The sequence below is a fragment of the Electrona antarctica genome, assembly GCF_951216825.1.
Source record: "Electrona antarctica genome assembly, chromosome: 18".
In the NCBI taxonomy this organism is placed as follows: Eukaryota; Metazoa; Chordata; class Actinopteri; order Myctophiformes; family Myctophidae; genus Electrona; species Electrona antarctica.
This window is the reverse complement of record NC_136799.1, coordinates 43,180,500-43,192,921: the sequence shown is the minus strand read 5'-3', so window position 1 is coordinate 43,192,921 and position 12,422 is coordinate 43,180,500. Positions and strand designations below refer to the sequence as shown.

Sequence of the window (12,422 nt, the reverse complement as noted above, 5' to 3'; positions counted from 1 at the left end):
TGACTGTGTGTGAGACTAGACGAGACCTGTTCACACACTAAACCAACATCTTGACTGTGTGTGAGACTAGATGAGACCTGTTCACACACTAAACCAACATCCTGACTGTGTGTGAGACTAGATGAGACCTGTTCACACACTAAACCAACATCCTGACTGTGTGTGAGACTAGATGAGACCTGTTCACACACTAAACCAACATCCTGACTGTGTGTGAGACTAGACGAGACCTGTTCACACACTAAACCAACATCTTGACTGTGTGTGAGACTAGATGAGACCTGTTCACACACTAAACCAACATCTTGACTGTGTGTGAGACTAGATGAGACCTGTTCACACACTAAACCAACATCCTGGGTCTGTGTGTGAGACTAGATGAGACCTGTTCACACACTAAACCAACATCCTGGGTCTGTGTGTGAGACTAGATGAGACCTGTTCACACACTAAACCAACATCATGGGACTGTGTGTGAGACTAGACTAGACCTGTTCACACACTAAACCAACATCCTGACTGTGTGTGAGACTAGACTAGACCTGTTCACACACTAAACCAACATCCTGACTGTGTGTGAGACTAGACTAGACCTGTTCACACACTAAACCAACATCCTGACTGTGTGTGAGACTAGACTAGACCTGTTCACACACTAAACCAACATCCTGACTGTGTGTGAGACTAGACTAGACCTGTTCACACACTAAACCAACATCCTGACTGTGTGTGAGACTAGACTAGACCTGTTCACACACTAAACCAACATCCTGACTGTGTGTGAGACTAGACTAGACCTGTTCACACACTAAACCAACATCCTGACTGTGTGTGAGACTAGACTAGACCTGTTCACATACTAAACCAACATCCTGACTGTGTGTGAGACTAGACTAGACTAGACTTGTTCACATACTAGTGATGGTAGATTCATCGGCAAACACATCGGACCATTCTTGTTGTTTTTTGATTAATCGACTAAAGTACTGCAAATGTTTGAGGTATTTGTACTTTACTTTTACTCACTCAGAGGCAAATATTGTACTTTTACTCCACTACATTTATTTGAAAACTTTAGTTACTAGTTACTTTGTCGATTTGGATTATTAATACAAAACATGCATTTACCACTTCAGCCCTATATGCATTTCGGCCATTTGAAAATAGCCGATCTACAAGCTCGCGATGCGACGCATTGTGAGCTTGTAGATCGGCTATTTTCAAAAGATCTTTATACGTTTGAAAACTTGAAATGCGATATTTTGCATCTTAACTTTACTCTTAAAGGACCACTTCACCACTTTTCAACATCTCTTCATATAATTGGTCCTCACTAATGTTCATGATAAAACACCATTTTTTTCCTACTCAGTCTGTGTCTCATAGGAGGGCTTTGGGCAGTTCTGACACCCGTCCACCAGTGACCATTAGGCAGATTTTTTTTAAACAAGATTTGTTTTAAAATAGATTTAGATTTGTATTATCGTGAGAACGATGGCTTCAACTTTTGCATTGCAACCTTTCAGGAAAAGAAAGCCTGCCGTTTCTATTAGCTTGGATTCACCATCGATGATGTCACTGGTGGACGGGTTTCTGAACTGCCCACAGCCCTCCTATGAGACACAGACGGAGTAGGAAAAATGGTGGTATTTTATCATGAACATTAGTTAGGACCAATTATAGGAAGAGAAGTTGAAAAGTGGTGAAGTGGTCCTTTAATGCCAGCACTTTGGTACTTTTACTCAAGTGCATTTTGAATTCCGGACTTTTTCTTGGAACAGACATGCGTAGTTCTACATTGCAGTATTATTGATACTTTGACTTAAGTAAGACAAGTTGTGATTTCTGGTGGTGAGGCAGGGCCTCCCAGCCAGCCCTCTCTAGAGGGTATGCGCATTACATCATACTCTGAAGTTATGCGGGAACGCCTACAGTGGCAAAAAACTACTTTCTGGTCTCCATCCATCCATCCATCCATCCATCCATCCATTATTCTTTCGGTCATGACCCACACTGTCATGACCATAGGTGAGAGTAGGAACGAAGACTGCTCGGCAGACCGAGAGCTTTGCCTTCTTGCTCAACTTGGCCTTTGACAGCCAAATACATCCGAACAGCAACAGTCCTACAGTTGGAGGCCATCGATATTGTCCTTTTCTTTTTGCTGAGGTTTGCGTGATCTGCGCAAAAGGACAGTTAACCCATTTTGGGCGGGAACCCCTTTTGGTGTTTTAAACATTATGTTATAATTTAGCTATTGAAAAATAGCAGATCTACAAGCTCATAGCGCGCCACCGAGTGGCGCGCTACGAGCTTGTAGGTCTGCTATTTTTGAAAAATCGTGAAAATATTTATTTCAGAAAACTGGAGGATTTAGAAGGATTTTTTTAAATGTTGAGGTCAGGCCTAAATGGGTCAAATGATAAGGGACAATATCGGTGGCACCCAACTGTACATCCGAACAGCAACAGTCCTATCTGATTGTATTAAACAATGTTCAACGCCATTACACTCACTCGATTTGCCACTCACTTTATGCACGCGCCCTCTGCACCCTCGATTGCTATGAATGCGCTTACAGTCGTGTGCGTTGTGATTGGCAGGTGGTGAAGCAGGGCCTCACAGCCAGCTCTCTATTGGACAGGGGCATCCAGCTCATGGGAGACCCTAACAGGTAAGCTGCAAACGGTGGTCCGGGGACCACCAGACGGGTCCTTGAGGGGGGGGTTCCAGGAGTTCCAGGAGTTTGTAACCAAATGGACCCTTAGACCTTTAACTCGCGAGAGCGTAAAATGGACCCGTACGGGTCCATTTGGTTTCAAAATGGTTTCAAAAGGGTTTCATTTTGGTTTTCATGTTACGCTCTCACGAGTTAAATAGGCCAAATCTATGCCCGGCTTAGATTTCTTAGATTTCTCACAATCAATGGCCATAACTTTATAGTTAATGAAATCTGTCTGACAATATTCTCTGCTTTGTGTAACTTGAGTTCTGTTCAAAAAGGGTAGGCGCAATAAGCCTCGATCGGCTTCTGCCTTCACCTTTTCGGTACCACTAGTTATTAGTGGATTTTAATACAGACGTAGATGTACGTCTATATGTACTCCTTTTTTTTCCTTTTATGGACCGAAATAAAATCTAAATTTTGTTGTTAAACAACTGCATTACTTAATTTACAAGAAGTCTATACAATTAGAGAATGTAGAAGAATTGTTATTTTGGAAATTTTTTGCCTGTTGCCTCTTATTGCGGACAAAATCTTATCCAACGACAACAAAATATTCTTTAGTTTTGGCTCCGAGAGGCTAAATGGTTGTGTGTGTGTGTGTGTGTGTGTGTGTGTGTGTGTGTGTGTGTGTGTGTGTGTGTGTGTGTGTGTGTGTGTGTGTGTGTGTGTGTGTGTGTGTGTGTGTGTGTGTGTGTGTGTGTGTGTGTGTGTGTGTGTGTGTGTGTGTGTGTGTGTGTGTGTGTGTGTGTGTGTGTGTGTGTGTGTGTGTGTGTGTGTGTGTGTGTGTGTGTGTGTGTGTGTGTGTGTGTGTGTGTGTGTGTGTGTGTGTGTGTGTGTGTGTGGTGGTCTCCTCAGCACCCCCTACACCCCTCTGGACAAGAAGGCCATGGAGAACACGGACGAGGACAGCAGCACAGAGGACTGGACTCTGGAGCAGCCTCTGGCCCAGACCAGGACCACGGCCATCGTGGAGGTGAAGGGAGCCATCAACATGGTGCTCACTCCCCTCGTGGCCGAGGCCCTCGACAGGTATACCGCAACTCACTCGCCCACCCCCCTGACGGTGCCTTTTGATTAGGGATGGAGCCCGGAAATCGGGTCCATTACAAACCCGGTTGGGCATTCATCGAGACCCGAGTATCAATAAGCGCTTGGCTTGTCGAGCCTCTTATCGGGTATAGCCGCAAAGGCTGACGTCATGGGCCGCTCGCTATAAAGGGGGCTTGGACGCGACGGGTGGTTGCGTGGTTCGTCATCGTTTGCCGTGGTGGAAGTACAGTATGGTGGAACGGGTGAAAAGTTTGGTAACATTAAAAAAAAAAGACAAGAGGGGAGCTAAATGCAATGATGTAGCCCAGGGGTTCTCAACCCGTGGGTCGCGACCCCTCGGGGGGTCGCCAAATTATTTTGGGGGGTCCCCAAAATATTAAAAAAAAAAAAAAAAAAAAATTAACAGCAGACCTACAAGATCTACAAGCTCATAGCGCGCCACCGAGTGGCGCGCTATGAGCTTGTAGATCTGCTATTTTTCAATAGCTAAATTATAACAATGCTTAAAACATCAAAAAGGGTTCCCGCCCAAAATGGTTTAAGGTTATTGTAGCAGTCAATTTATATTGGGGGTCGGGAGGGGGCGGGGCGGGGGTCCCGAGACATTGCCAAAGCATTTCCGGGGGTCCCCGGCCAAAAACGTTGAGAACCCCTGATGTAGCCTACCACAGTTGTTGCATGCACGAAAGGGAGCATTTCGACAATGCATAGACATCTGTCCATAATGCATTGTATTAAACCCAAATGCGATACCTTTGCATGTCTGCACCGAGTCGAAACAACACGGGAGCCGTCAGCTGCTGCAGCGGAACAAACATCCTGCTCTTCCACCCAACGCGTGTTGTGCTTACCGTGCTTGCTGCCCAAGGCAAGCACGGGCAAGACGTTGCCATAAATTATTAATCCAATTCATAATAATACGTTTGGGGAAACTCAAATCTCCCTGCCATAGAGTTATAATACTGTATCTCCCGCGAATCGATTGAATAGTCTCACATAATTTCGATGTGCAATGTGCAACTTCTCAGTCTATCGTTGCCGAAAAGGCAGAGCTAAAAGCTCACAACGCGGTGCAACCAGACGCGTTGTCTGACTGGCCTTCCGTCCATCCGTCCGTCCGTCCGTCCGTCTGTCTTTCGTATTAAAAGTCCTTACATTGTCACTTCACTGTCATCTGGGGACCCCCCCCCCCCCCAAAAGATTGTTTAAAGTACCTGGTTAAAGTCCACAGTAGAGTCTAAAACATTAGTCAGGTCTTCAGAATGGACCCACGTAACAGTAAATGGTGCATTTAAAAATGGTAAATGGTGCATTTATATAGTGCCTTTATCCAAGGCGCTTTACATAGATTGTGCATTACATTCATCCATTCACACACACATTCATACACTGATGGCGGCGGAAACCATGCAAGGTACCAACCAGCACATCAGGAGCAATTAGGGGTGCAGTGTCTTGCTCAAGGACACTTCGACACTAACTCTGGGGGAGCCCGGGTTCGAACTGGCGACCTTGCGGTTACCATCCGGAAACTCTACCCCTGAGCCACCGCCGCCCCGTGCAGACACGTGCACACACGTGCAGATTCATGCACGTGTGTGCACAAATCTGTGATTCTGTGGTTGCAATGATGATTACAATACTACGATGTTTTAAGGCAGGGTTCCCCAATTAATTTTCCTCGAGGGACATATTTTGACTAGGGTAACAGGCTGGGGGCCGAGTCCGCACGCGTTAGGTCGAGGTCTTGCCCTGAAAATTCATTTTCGGGGCAGGACCCCATTTGAAAAGGATGCCCAGTTTGACACGCTACTGACCCCCATTTAATGCCATTTATATCTGGGAAATTCTTCCGCGGGCTGCAAGGGGGTGCTCCGCGGGCCGCAAATGGCCCACGGGCCGCCTATTGGGAAACCCTGTTTTAAGGCATGGTGCAGTGTTAACCAGCAGTGTGCTTGCTGTCTTTCTTTCAGGTACATAGAGTCCATGGTTCACTTTGCCAGCATTCGCCATCCTGCCGCCATTCTGGACGACCTGCACAACAAGGTCCTCAACGAAGCCTACCAGATCAGCAAGTCCACCGTCACCGAGTCTGTAAGAAGCACGCACGCACGCACGCACGCACGCACGCACGCACGCACGCACGCACGCACGCACGCACGCACGCAGTCTGTAGTTCTGCTCTGTGATTTTTAACAAGTTCATATCGTCATCGTCATGGAAACATTGTATGTTTGATTGATTGATTCCTCATGTATGTATAGAAGGAAGCATGAGGTCAGTCCTCTGCCCTCCCAAGGTTGGCAGAGGAAGTGTAGCACCCAGGATTACATTAGATAATTGACACTGGGTGACAAAAATGGGTTGCAAAATCGTGGGATAAAAAAAAAAAGAATTTAATTTATGTTTTGTTTTTATTTGATCAGGATTGATTTTGCACTTAGTGGCAGAATATTGGAAATACAAATATTGAAATAAAAGCCTGGGCACCGAGGCTAGTCTAGGACTAAAGTGGGATCCACATTGGACCATAGAGTATATAAAAGGATAGAGACTGATCTGGCGCCAAGCTCCGCCCCCTCCGCTATTCATGTCAGTGGAAGTTGCTCAGTGGCGTTTTGAAGCACCCGGAAGACTGCCGGAAGTCCCTCCTCCGGACCTCAACTTTGAGGTCCGGGGTGACGTATGCAACCGAGCGCTCAATGTTAAAGCCCAGCTGCACGGGGTTTCCCGGTCATGAATCCACGGGTCCGCCTGTAGTCCCTCCTCCTACCACTAGGACCCAGACCTTCAACGTTGAATAGCCTCACTGGCCCCTTGCATTGGACCAATACACCGGCTCGTGCCCATACTGAATCCAACAGTATGATGGTTTAATTGTATTAACTCATTCATTCATGCATTCATGCATTCATTCATTCATTCATTCATTCATTCATAGATAAATACACATTGACATATGGACAGGATTATTACGTCAGTCTTTCAACAGTGTAAGGGGACATAGTTTTACGAATAACTAAAACACTAAAGTGTGTTCATTTTCATTTGTAATAGCTCCATCCATAGTTTACTCCCCTTGTCCTATTAACCCCTCCTCTCCCTCGCACAGAGTCAAGCAGCCAAGCAGGAGCACAAGCTGTCTAAGACCGAGGCACCCCCGCCCCCCACGGGGTCTCTCCACGCCACCCACGGCCAGACGGAGCTGTCTGCCAAAACCGACAACGTCAAGATCAAAGGCCTCCAGGCCAACGTGTCCATCCCCAAGGTGAGCGCTAAGATCAAAGGCCTCCAGGCCAACGTGTCCATCCCCAAGGTGAGCGCTAAGATCAAAGGCCTTCAGCGTGTCCATCCCCAAGGTGAGCGCTAAGATCAAAGGCCTCCAAGCTAACGTGAGCGCTAAGATCAAAGGCCTTCAGCGTGTCCATCCCCAAGGTGAGCGCTAAGATCAAAGGCCTTCAGCGTGTCCATCCCCAAGGTGAGCGCTAAGATCAAAGGCCTTCAGCGTGTCCATCCCCAAGGTGAGCGCTAAGATCAAAGGCCTCCAAGCTAACGTGAGCGCTAAGCCCGCTCCTCTTACTTCGCAGTGGTGTGAAGCAAACTAACATTCACTCTCAAGTACTGCACTTGAGTACAATTATGAGGCATGTTTACTGTACTGGCGTATTTCCAATTGTCGGTACTTCTACTTCTAGACTAGTCCACTACATCGCAGAGGCACGATTGTACTTTTACTCCACTACTATTATTTGAAAACATTGCTTACTAGTTACTTTTGTAGATTTTGATTATTGTTACAAAACGTACATTATACAGCTTCAGTCCTATATGCATTTCTCCCATTTGAAAATAGCCGATCTACAAGCTCACAATGTGTTTGCGATGCGACACATTGTGAGCTTGACAATAAAATGTCATTGCTGTAACCTTGTATCTCCATATTTCTCCACATGTTTATGTAGCCTAGTACAGTGGTTCCCAAAGTTGGGGTCCAGGGACCCCCAGTGGTCCTTGAGGGAGTTCCAGGGGTTCCCCAGTTAACCCATTTTGGGCGGGAACCCCTTTTGGTGTTCGCATCATGTTATGCTTTAGCTATTGAAAAATAGCAGATCTACAAGCTCATAGCGCGCCACCGAGTGGCGCGCTACAAGCTTGTAGGTCTGCTATTTTTGAAAAATCGAAGAACGACATATAAACATAGCTTTTTCAGAAAACTGTCAGGATGTAGAAGACATTTTTAGAATCTGATCTCAGGTCAAAATGGGTTAAATGATAGTTTGGAACCATCAACCAAATGGACCCTGGGTCTGGATTGTCAGGATTTAGAAGACATTGTTGTTGACTTTCCCTTCCTGCAGGTGAACCTGTGTCTCCTCCAGGCGTCGGTGGAGGAGGGCTCTCCATCGTCCTCCTGCAAGTCTGTCACCCACGTGTCTCTGGTGGCGCTGTGCTTCGACAGGATCGCCACTCAGTTCAGAATGAACAGGTAACGACGACTTGGACCCAGTCCTTTAGGACAAGGGGTTCTCTACGTTTTTCTTTTGGCTGGGGCCCCCGGAAATGCTTTGGCCGTGTCTCGCGACCCACCACTCCACCACCGCCAATACAAACTGACAAAAATAACATTAATAATAGAGAAAATATATCATAAATGAATACTGAAACCAGATATAATCATTAAGGAAAGTTTGTACATGCACCACGTACTATGTCAACTCTTTTTTTTTTTAAAGATATTTTTTTTGCGGCTTACGCCTTTTATTGGTTCTTGAAGGGACAGACAGTAGGCTGACAGGAAACGGGAGAGAGATGGGGGAAGACATGCAGTAAAGGCCGTGTCGGGCTCGGGAGTCGAACCCGCGGCACACTGCGACTGGATTACCAGTCGGGTGCCCAGACGGTTACGCCACCGCCTGGGCACTATGTAAACTATTAATTTCCATTTTCCAGCCATTCAGTTGCAAAATGGGCAACTTTTACAATGGAGAGAGGCCACTATATTTCTACACTCACTCCGGAGGGCCACATTACTGTCATAGCAAAACAAAATTGCAGATCTACAAGCTCAAAAGTTTTGAGCTTGTAGATCTACTATTTTTTTGCTATATTTGAATTGAAATCCTGAAATATCTTTTTGTTATTTTTTAATTGGAATCCTGAAAATTAACATTTTTATTTAATTTCAAATGCATTTCAAATGCCCTTAATTATTAGTTATGTTAACTTTATGAACCATGGAATTGTAACAGCTGAAATAAATATCAATCAATATTCTGATATTAACTTGCAGACCGCATTAAGGGAAGGTGGGGGCCGCCAGTTGCCCAAAGTCAAAGTCATACGATTTGTCACACACGTTACCGCAGTTAAATTTGTTCTCCGCATTTGACCCATCTCTTGGAGCTGTGAGCCGCGCTCGGGAATCATTTGATTAGTAGATTTGACCCCCAATCCATTCCCTTTGATGCTGAGTGTCAAGCAGGGAGGCATTGGGTGCCATTTTTTACAGTCTTTGGTATGACCCGGCCGGGGATCGAACCCCGACCTCCCAGTTTCAGTTTCAAGTGCCCACACTTTTTGACTTGAGAGCTACTTTCAAAATGACCAGCTCGGCAAGATCTACCCACCAAATCAATTATTATACCATTGCTGAAAATAGTTTAAATATGTACCTGAGGGGGCTTCGGAATAGTAGAGTTCGTGTTACATTCTGTACAGTATAAGACAAATGCACTTGGAATGGGAAATAGAGGGGGAGAAATGTTTTTTTTCTTTTTTAATCGTTTTTTTTCTTCAATATTTTTTTACCCTTTTTAAAAGATGGCAGATTTACAATTTCCCTACATAATGTGTTGCGGGCTTGTACATACGGTATAGAGGGTATGCACAACATGTATAAAGTGAATGGGAGATCGAGTGGCAAATCGAGTGGCAAAGTGACTTGGCAAAGTGAGTTTAATGTCGTTTAACGTCGTTTGATGCAATCAGATAGGACTTTTCTGTTTGGATGTATGGTTCTATCAAGGCCGGAAAAGTAGTTTTTGCCACTCAGTAGGAGTTCCCGCATAACTTCCGGGTATGATGATGATGTCACGCGCATACCCTCCATAGTTATTTTTGATAATATAAGAAGCAGGCCTGCTCACTCCTCAATGCACCGAAGGAAGCATGAGCTGAGTTCGGGGCTCTCCCCAGGTTGGCAGAAGGGAGAGCAGCGCCCAGGATTACAGCTTTAGGTAATTCACCTTTAGCTAAGACCCGGCCTCTCCCACTTAGACACTCCCACTTGGACACTTTCCAGCCGGGCTCATTCATTCCAATGTAAATTGATCTTTACACATTAAATACTGGTTCATTTTGGGAAACCTTCAGAATCTCTTCCAAATCCGTCAACAGTCAACAAGGCCTGCCATATATAACCTGACTCCGCCAGATGGGGCAGCAGAGAGTACACTGTGTTCCTCCCTCCTGCTCCCAGGTACTCTCTGCTGCCCCATCTGGCGGAGTCAGGTTATGCCATATATGCACTGGAAAAATATGTGCGTGACATTTATTTTTTCTTTCTTTTCAAAATCTTTTTATTCAGGTTTTTGTAACAGTAGCCCAGGGGCAAGTATTAAACAGACATATAAACTATAAAAATAAAACTCATCCCCTATCCCCCCCCCCCCACCCCCCCCCACCCCCCCCCCCCCCCCCCCCCCTCCCCACCCACAATCCCAAGGATAGTCGGAAAAACAGTCTGGAGGACATTTCTTTTTTTTAAACATTTCTTTGTCTAACCCATGTTATGCTTAGCTGTGATTGGGGGACCATAGCAGTTGGGGCTTTTGCTATAGGTCAATTGGCACAGGCTGAGAAACATGGGTTACAAAATTGTGGGATAAATATGAATAATAAGAAAAGAACATCCGTTTCACTGGGAGTAAGACCCTCGCCCGCATTGTGTCTGGATCCTCAGGGGCATCGTGGAGGAGACCCCCAGCAGCGGCGAGCACGGCGGCCAGCAGTCGTCGGCGGCCATGCTGGAGAAGTACGCCTCGGCCACCAAGATGCAGCCGCAGTCGTCGGGCTCGCTGCGCTCCAACGCCGGCATCGAGAAGGGCAAGGAGATCGCCGCCCGCCTCAACATCCACCGCATCCACAGCCAGCTGCGAGGACTGGACTCCACCGGTGGGTTCCCATGACTCCCCGCACCCACCCACCGCCTCACACCAGTGTTGATGTCGTCGACTAATACTATGACTAAAAAAAACCACTCCAAGGAACAGCAATGTCTGTGTTAACCTATGTGTGTGACTATGTGTTAACCTATGTTTGTGTGTGACTCATGTGTGACTCATGAGTACCAGTAGGGGCGCTGTCGTGCCAGAAACAGAGCGAGAGAGATAGTGCTGCACTGTTGCCTGCTAATGAGAGAGAGAGAGAGAGAGGGGGGGGGGGGGGGGTGGGTGGGTGGAAGGGGGACTCCCCCCCTTCCACCCACCCCCTCTCTCTCTCTCTCTCTCTCTCTGTGTGATTTTTTCACTGACGAAAAAGAAATGGAAACTGAATGGAAAAACTAAGCTATGATGACTAGAAAGAATGTGTATACACGTCCAAGGCCTAATTAGTGTTAAAAGGAACGTTTTTTTTTGGTCATTCAAGGTTCCATGACCTGTGTATCTCGTCCCCCGTCTCTCTCTCTCTCTCTCTCTCTCTCTCTCTCTCTCTCTCTCTCTCTCTCTCTCATCTCTCTCTCTCTCTCTCTCTCTCTCTACTCTCTCTCTCTCACTCTCTCTCTCTCTCTCTCTCTCTCCCCAGACATCGGGACGTGTGCCATCACCGCCATCCCCTTTGAGAAGTCCAAGGTCCTCTTCATGCTGGAGGACATGGAGGAGTTCTCCATGGTGGACGAGACGGAGAGCCAGGCCGGCGCCATGGCGGCAGCGGAGCTGGCGCGCTCCTCCGCCGCCTCCATCGAGAAATGGGGCTGGATCATGTTTGAGTGCGGCATCGAGAACCTCACCGTCAAAGGTAGGAGAGACCAGTGTTGTTTTCGTCGACGAAAACGTAACCCATTTTGACCTGAGATCAGATTCTAAAAATGTCTTCTACATCCTGACAGTTTTCTGAAAAAGCTATGTTCCTATGTCAGTGGTTCTTCGATTTAAAAAAAAATAGCAGACCTACAAGCTCGTAGCGCGCCACTCGGTGACGGAAACTAAATGAAAACTAAGCTACGATGACTAAAACTAAGACTGAATGTATTGACATATTTCGTCAACAAATAAAAACTAGACTAAAATGTTAGGAAGGGACTGGTGGACAGGAGCTTCAGTATAAGTCCGTTTACACTTGCTTGCTTGCATGCTGAAAATGTGTAGATCGGCTTCTTTCAGAGCGAACACTTTTAACACTTTAAACACTTAACTGCTTCTGGGGGGGGGGGGGGGGGTCCCTCGAACTACGTATATTCAGATGGGGATCGGCGGGCAAATACAGATAATTCTGGGGCACCACTGACACAGAAACATGTTTTTTTTTTTTTAAAAACATGTTGTAGAATCTATAGTGTCGGTCTAACTGGGTTAACCCATTTTGAGCGGGAACCCCTTTTGGTGTTAGCATTATGTTATGCTTTAGCTATTGAAAAATAGCAGAT

General features: G+C 46.2%; 1 protein-coding gene across 1 annotated transcript in view; it reads left to right on the top strand.

Annotated features, from left to right (window-relative positions):
* Window positions 1-12,422, top strand: part of kiaa1109 (KIAA1109) — a 196,760-nt gene that overhangs the window by 61,405 nt on the left and 122,933 nt on the right. The window contains 7 exon segments of the mRNA XM_079528812.1: window positions 2,604-2,674; window positions 3,584-3,757; window positions 5,752-5,872; window positions 6,891-7,046; window positions 8,137-8,264; window positions 10,740-10,951; window positions 11,582-11,794. Coding sequence (XP_079384938.1) covers window positions 2,604-2,674; window positions 3,584-3,757; window positions 5,752-5,872; window positions 6,891-7,046; window positions 8,137-8,264; window positions 10,740-10,951; window positions 11,582-11,794 — 1,075 coding nt within the window.